Source organism: Triticum aestivum, chromosome 5A (assembly GCF_018294505.1).
Source record: "Triticum aestivum cultivar Chinese Spring chromosome 5A, IWGSC CS RefSeq v2.1, whole genome shotgun sequence".
Taxonomy (NCBI): domain Eukaryota; kingdom Viridiplantae; phylum Streptophyta; class Magnoliopsida; order Poales; family Poaceae; genus Triticum; species Triticum aestivum.
Genome location: NC_057806.1, coordinates 587,338,709 through 587,346,746, shown reverse-complemented (window position 1 = coordinate 587,346,746; position 8,038 = coordinate 587,338,709). Strand labels below are relative to the sequence as shown.

General features: G+C 48.0%; 2 protein-coding genes across 2 annotated transcripts; one reads left to right on the top strand and one right to left on the bottom strand.

The window, feature by feature from the left end:
- Positions 1 to 2,896: 2,896 nt before the first annotated feature.
- On the top strand, positions 2,897 to 5,754 carry LOC123105040 (protein STRICTOSIDINE SYNTHASE-LIKE 3; the record flags this gene model as incomplete). Its single annotated transcript, XM_044527011.1, is given in 3 exon segments — positions 2,897 to 3,526; positions 4,872 to 5,039; positions 5,129 to 5,754. Coding segments are annotated over 3 exon segments (1,197 nt in total). The 3' UTR covers positions 5,541 to 5,754.
- Positions 5,755 to 5,977: 223 nt separating this feature from the next.
- On the bottom strand, positions 5,978 to 7,693 carry LOC123105041 (uncharacterized). Its single transcript, XM_044527012.1, has one exon. It carries the CDS (start codon positions 7,198 to 7,200, stop codon positions 6,733 to 6,735), a length of 468 nt encoding a protein of 155 aa, XP_044382947.1. The 5' UTR covers positions 7,201 to 7,693; the 3' UTR covers positions 5,978 to 6,732.
- Positions 7,694 to 8,038: the final 345 nt, after the last annotated feature.

Below are 8,038 nucleotides of genomic sequence, written 5' to 3'. Positions count from 1 at the left end.
CGGATCTGTTTTTGTTTGTTAGATATCTATATAATTGAAATCCCCAAGTAGCGCCAAGTAAATCTCTGCAAGCATTTGTATTTCTTCAAGCCAGTTGATAAATTCAGATCTCCTAGCATCTTGACATGGTCCATATAAATTAGGGAGTATCCAAGAATCTCCACTATGGAAGAAATGAACTTGATTGGAAGAGCAAATTGGCTGGATGCTCCCACGAAGGGAACACAATCAAATTTGTTTATTCTCTTAGGACAAGATTTTTTTAGAAAGGCAGATCCGATCAATTACTTTTTTGTTTCTTGGAGGCAAATGATATCACAATTTTTTCCTCAATTTTATTTGCCAGAGCCAGCCATTTAGCTTTGTCCCCCATGCCCCTGATTTAATTTGAGTACATGCTACTTGCACAATCATAATAGATTTTGATATTAAATTATAGGCAGCTTCATCCACGTATATTCTTGTTAGATATTTTCATGACCATTTAGCTCAAGATTTGAACCACAAATCGTTCAGAAAAGGAACAAGCACGCCACTTTATTAAACTTCAGACCTGTGAGTGTTGAGGATGCCATTTCTGAGAGCTTGATGGTTTGGGAGACGGCACATAGGGCTTTAGTGGGTGAATCCCCATCTGATCTTCTTCTTCCTTCTTCTGGCTAGTTCCTGAAGGTTGTGGAACGAGTTGGAGAGTCCTAGGTGTCATCTCCAAAATCATCAAACTCTCAGAAATGACACCCTCAACACTCAAATGTGTCTTTGTTTTCTTTCTTCAACGGTTTATGGTTTAAATCTTGAGCTAAATGGTCCATAAAATATCTAACATTAATACCAGAGCTGCGTCGAGTTGAGCCGGCGTGCTCTTGCAGGGGTTACACAATTCCATATACACTTGCCGACATAATTTCTGTGATTGATGAGATTGCTTGTACAACGCTTAGAAGCGAACAAAGGTATGCTCGCTTGCTGTCTTGTTCTCTGTTGCACACTGGGATCCCTCCCCAGCTAGGCCATCTAGTAAATTTTTGGAGCAACATTGTATGAGATATGTACAACTATATCGTACAAGAGAGGGGCTGGCGGGCTGTCATGTGTTTAGAAACGAGGCATATCATTTCATTACCATAAAACAATATAATTAGGATATATTAATTAGACCATCTTAAGACCAACTTACCTTATTAAAAAATTGTACATTATGGGATTTAAAATATATAATGAAAAATTGAACGGCAGCATGTCATCACTCACTTGTCATTGTTCCGGCCGGTCAATGATGCATTAGTTGAATACAAATTTCTTGATCTCCTTCATATATAATTTGAAACAAAATTGATGGCAAGCTCAAATGTGTAGAGAAAAGACCAACTCATACATCAAACTATAGAAACTAATACTTTATTTGTTCCAAATAAACCAGCGACACTTATTTTAAGACAGAGGGAGTATAAAGACTTCTAACTAGTCTTCGTTGCGCGGACGACTAGGATAGATGAAGGCCTCAACAACTTCCGCCAGTCACATAAGGCTTTGTTCGGTTAATCCTCTCCCCAAGAGGATTGGAGGGGATTGGCAGGGATTGGTTCATATTTTGACTTAGAAGAGGTTTAAATCCCCCTCAAACCCCTTCAATCCACTCGGATTCACCCGCAATCGAACAAGGGCTAAAAGGGTCTTTGGTGGTGATGGTCATATCATCCATCACCTCCGCCAACCCATCGATGTTGGCTTGGTCAAAGGCAGGGCCGGGCTCTGAATTTGAAGGGCGTGTGTTCAAAATTTTAAAGGTGAACAATTATTTTCAGAGTACTAATTTTTATAAGTAATGCTCATCAATTTTTTTTCATAATTTACAGAGATTATCACATTGCAAATTGCATACAGTATAAATGTATTAAGCTACTTACTAATAACTTCGAATAATCCTGAATCTCTCATGTCTCAGCAACCCATGTGAATTCACCGCAAAGTGCAAACAACAATCAATTTTCAATATGCTGAAATAGGAGGTGTAAACAAATATAAGGCCTTTTAGACCACTACTTTCTCAGCTCTGACCACCACCCGTGGGGGAGCCGCCGTAGAGGGGACCTGCGTCGTAGTCGTCTTCGTCATCACTGTGGCGATCTACGTCGTCCGGCCCCCTCGAAATCAGATCCGACGGCCGCGGAGGGGATAGAAGCTGGCAATGTGATCGGTCGGGCGAGTGCTAGCATTTTTCATAGAAACCGTGCGGTTTTGTTTAAGACTAGCCACAATGGGAGTAACTTCAGCAGTAACATCGAGTCCAACTCAACAAATTTGTTTATGTGGCAATGAGTTAATGAGGAGAGAGGTAGTAGTAGTAACTTAGCTAGTTACCGTAACATCACATGTCCCAATGCAATATCAGTCTATAACCTAATAAATGAAGCTATGCATGTTACCACACTTATGTTACTACCCACTATGAAGATAGTAACATGGTCTAGGAATACGTATATGTTACTAATGTATGTTACTCTCCATTGTGGCTAGTCTAAACGTTGCTGTAATGCATAGGCCAAATTCATTCGGACACCAAGTGGCTATCGTCACGTCGATTCTTGCGTTAAGAAAAGCAGAGAGGAGTTGGTTGGGCGCTCGTGCCGGGCCTGGGAGTGAATGCCGACGGGGCAGCGGTTGATGGCGGCATGTGCGTTGCGCGGGTGCAGGGGAAGCTGAGGGGTAGTTGGCATGCGCGCTCCGAGCGTCGTCGCGCCCGCGCATCAAAATCCCAACGACGCGGTGCCACGGGCAGATCGCTACTACCGGGCAGGGGCAGCAGCGCAACAAAGCGATGACACGCGGCTGCTAAACCCACCGCAGGCGGAGGGACCGAGAGGCGCGGAGGAGCGGAGCCCAGAGCGCGCGCGAGAGAGGGAGCGGGGATGGCGTCGGCGGGCGTGGTGGCCGCGGCGGCGGTGGTGGCGGCGCTGGCGGCCTTCTGCGCGACGGACCCGCTGCGGCTGGGCTCCATGGCCGACTTCCCGGGCTTCGACGCGCTCCCCGTGGAGCTCCCGGACGCGGCCGAGATGCCCCCGCACGCGGACGCCGCGGAGCGGCTGCGCGGCGCCGAGATCCGGTTCCGCGGCGAGGTGCAGGGCCCCGAGAGCGTCGCCTTCGACCCGCTCGGCCGCGGGCCCTACACGGGCGTCGCCGACGGCCGCGTCCTCGTCTGGGACGGCGCCCGCTGGGCCTACTTCGCGCACGCCTCCCCCGCCTGGACCGCCGAGCGCTGCGGCGGGCCCAAGGCGTCCCCCATGGAGTACCTCAAGGACGAGCACGTCTGCGGCCGCGCGCTCGGCATCCGGTTCGACAAGCGCAACGGGGACCTCTACATCGCCGACGCCTACTTCGGCCTCTCCAAGGTCGGGCCCGAGGGCGGGCTGGCCACGCCGCTCGCCACGGAGGCCGAGGGCGTGCGCTTCAACTTCACCAACGACCTCGACCTCGACGCCGACGGCAACGTCTACTTCACCGACAGCAGCGTCCTCTACCAGAGAAGGTCCGTGTTGCCACCCAGATTGCCTTCTTGTTTCATCAGTTTCATCTTTCATGTCAGCTTACTACTGGTTGCAGTTGACATATCTGATATCTGTACTGTATATCCATTGCCTCACTCGTTAGTAAACTTGAGTTTTGAGTAGACCTCAGGACCCCTATCCACTGAACAACTGCTAACTGAAAACACTAGGACCCTGTTTTTTCTTTTGATGGAAAACACTAGGGCCCTGTAATTTGACAGGTAAAGGGGTGAGTGAAATAGCTGTAGACACCATGGTATCATCTGTTGATTGTTGAATGTCGGCTACATAAGTATACTGATATCTCTATGAGAAAGTTTGGCTACTTTTGGTAAAACAATTTGCATCTTGCTTAAAAGCGAATGCACCATAATGCACGTAAGGGTGGTAAACTTTCTTGTATTTTAATATACTCCTCAATTGAACTTTATACTAACACATCAATACCCAAATAGTAATATTCGTCAATTGAACTTTATACTAACACATCACTACCAAATAGATATATTCCTCAATCGAACTGTATACTAGCAATTTAAGCTCGAGTACGTAAATGTCAAAAAATGTCTTATACTATTAAGTTACAGAGGCAGTAGTATCTTATGAGAAATTTTGATATCTTTTTCATAATAATTTGCATCGTGCTTAAAATCGGACTTGCCAGATTGCCTTCTCCTCTCAGTTTCATATCATCGTATTGGTTGGACTGGCACATATTTGCTATGCTGTATCCATTGCCTCATTCGTTAGTAAACTTGAGTTTTGAGTAGACCTCAGGACCCTATCCACTGAACAACTGCCAACTGAAAACACTAGGACCCTGTAACTGAAAACACTAGCGATCCTATCCACTGAACAACTGCTAACCATGGTAGTATCATCTGTTGATTGATGGAGGTCGACTACATGAATAGTAGTCATATCTTTATGAGAAAGTTTGGCTACTTTTAGTAATAATTTGTATCCTGCTGAAAAGCGAATGCACCACAATGGACGTCAGTGTGGGTGCACCGCATACTTTCTTGTATTTTAATATTTCCTAATATTCCTCAATTGAACTTTATACTAACAAAATCACTACCCAAATAGTAATATTCCTCAACTGAACTGTGTGCTAGCAATTGAAGGGTTTGATTGCTGTGAAAAACCATACCTTTAGTAACTCCGCTCCACATGAGGCACAGAGTAAATGTGCGAGCTGTTCTCGTTTTCCTGCTTTATAGTTTCTTTGTGACGATTTTCGGGTAGACTGAGAGGCGTTAAGCTGGACTTCTTGATCGTGTAGAGGTGCAGCAACTAATTATTAGTGCGTCCATTCATTTGCAGGCATTTCATGCAGTTGGTTTTCTCTGGAGATGCCTCTGGGAGGCTCTTGAAATACAATCCCGAAACAAAGGAGACAACAGTCCTTCACCGCAACCTCCAGTTTCCCAACGGAGTGAGCTTAAGCAAGGATGGCTCGTTCTTCGTCTTCTGTGAAGGATCTCGTGGAAGGTCTATACACTCTTCCCTCCATTTGGTTCAGGATTTCATACATGTATACTTGAAATTAGTCACTGATTATTGTGTCCTTATCCAAACAGGTTGAGCAGATACTGGCTGAAAGGTGAGAAGGCAGGCACCGTCGATCTCTTCGCCATCCTGCCTGGGTTCCCGGACAACGTGAGGACCAACGACAAGGGCGAATTCTGGGTGGCAATCCATTGCCGACGCAGCGCATACGCCCGGCTCTTGAGTCGCCGCGTCCAGCTCAGAAAGTTCTTGCTCAGCCTCCCGATCCCCGCCAAGTATCACTACCTGATGCAAATCGGCGGCAATCTGCACGCGCTCATCATCAAGTACAGCCCTGAAGGCGAGGTGCTTGACATCTTGGAGGACACTAAAGGGCAGGTGGTGAGAGCTGTGAGCGAAGTGGAGGAGAAGGATGGCAAGCTCTGGATAGGATCTGTTCTCATGCCCTTCATTGCCGTCTTTGACTACGCCAAGGAATCCTAAGCCGCCCTTTTGCCGGGATACATGGGTAAGAGAGTATGAAATCCACGAACGCCGTTGCACACTATTGCTTCATCCAAATAAATCTAGTGTTGGAAGCAACCTAGAATTGCTTGATGTTTCAGCCTTTTCCTAGTAGCAACTGTAACTCACTGACATTTTAGTTTGTCCCTGGGATCTTTCAGAGTTCATATTTGTTAAGCGTGTTCCTCTTTTCCGTTTGTTTCATAAGTTTCAATTTCTGGTTGTTCAATTAAGAATATGCATCCCAAAAAAATGTTTTGTTTCATAAGTTTCAATTTCTGGTTGTTCAATTAAGAATATGCATCCCAAAAAAATGTTCAAAATATGCACTTAAATGTACTGTAATGGTTATGCTAATCTGACAGAAATTCAAGCAGGGATCATCAAAAGTTTGGTGCCACAGGAAAGAAACAGAGTGGATGGATTGTTTTTCTTCAGAAACAGAGTGCAGAGCAATCCTCAGGGAATATTCCTAAGGACTACAATCCTCCGAATCAAACAGGCTATGAAGGGAAAGTTCGCAAGGAACCAATTCCTCCACACACACAAAAAAGAACCTATGACATTCCTTTGAATCAATCCTTGGAATCAAAGGAGCCTTAAACAGTGTCACAAGCAGATATGCAGACAAAGCGAGCGTATCATGAGCTCCCATGATTCGCAGCTGCACTATAGCAGTCTAAAAAGTACTCCACCGGGTAGGGTGCATCACATTGGCAAATGGTAATCTTATCTTTGGTGGCCATTAGGCCCGTGTAATCCCTTCAAAAGATTTGCCACTAGCAGCATAATACCACTACGAGTAGGTTGTTTGACCACGAGTGCCATGCAGGCAATTCCATTGCACAATTGGCAGAGCTCGATGATCAGGAGTTCAGGACCACGCTGTTCCTCTCTCCAAAGCCAAGCAATTCCACTGGCCCATCACGAATCCATCCATCCTAAAAGCAGCGACACAACAAAGCCAAGATCGCACGCACGTGTCCACGATCGCCTGCTGTACCACGATGCTAACCTAACTAAACTAACACACCTGACGACGAGACGGGGCAAATCTTTTCCACGCGCACGCAACGCGACAGTGGGCACAGGGAACACACGCACTCGACGCGACGGAGAAGAAGAGGACGTCGCCGTTGCAGCTGGCCGACTCGGCCGTCGACGAGCGCGGCTACCGGCGCGCGGAGGAGGCGCGGGAGCTGGAGCGGGAGGAGTTGGAGCGCCAGAACCCGGCGCCGTAGAGGCGGGAGGCCATGATCTCGCGCTCGAACTCAGACGCCGCCTCGGCCGCCTCCTCCTCGCGCCTCGCCCCGGCCTCGGCCTCGTCCGCCTCCAGCGCGTCCGCGGCCGCGAACATGGCCTTGGTGCTCCCGGACAGCGACGCCGACCCGCTGCCGCCGCGCCGCCGGCGCCGCCTCTGCCTGGCCCGCCGCGCGAGGTCGGCCGGCAGCCGGACCGCGACGAGCAGCACGACCTCCAGCAGCGCCATGGGGCAGCAGCAGCACACCGCCGCGCAGTCCGCCGCCGCCTGCCCCGCCGCCTCGCCCCCGCACCCCGGCCGCGGCCCGCGCTCCCGCTCCCGCCCCGCCTCCTTCTCCTCCCCGCCTTCGCGGCCGGAGCCGGAGCCGCCCTCCCGCATCTGCCGCTCCACCCCGGCCCCGACCCTCAACGCGCCGGCCCGGGTCGCTGGCGGCGAGAGAGACTCCACCGTGGGCGGCCGAGCGGTTGTCGGATCGGTTATGTAGAGGAGGGCGGTTGGTGCGGGGTGGAGGCGGCGACGATGGCGTGGGCGTGGCGTGTAGCGGCGGGGCGAGGAGAAAAAATCAAACCGCAATTTTCTACTGCCTCACGCGGCCTGCAGTTATGTCCTGCTATTTATCCCCTGCTGTTTTTTTCGTGGATACTGTTTTTTTTTTCTTGGAAGGTTGTTCCCTGCTGTTTTTTTTAATCCCTACTGTTTTTTATGATGTTTTTCGGAAATGTTAACGCCCATACGTGTGGGCGTTTGCACATCGTCCACACGCCTCCGTCACCATTTATTTTGCCACGTATAAATAGATGACATCGGCAGAATTTTTTTTGGTTTTCGGCTTAAAAATGTTGTATCTCCTAAATAAAAAAGCGAACTAAAAATCCGTTTTCACCATTAAATCCGTCTCGACGAGATCTTCAAAACTAGACCCCATGTTGATATGTTTCAACGAATTTTTTTTTGCCAAAAGTTGCCACGATGTTTACACTGCAGTTGCCATAGGGTTTAAACTGAAGTTGCCATGTGGCAATTTTAGTTTGTAGATCATGGCAATTTTAGTATTTTGATGATGGCAACTCTAGTACTTTGACCATGAAAATTATTTTTTGTATGAATCATGGCAATTTTACGTGCATGTATCATGGCAATTTTAGTTTATGGTTCATGGCAAGTCTAGTTTCTTAATTCCTCGTTTTATAAATGTTAAAATTTACTTTTAAATGTA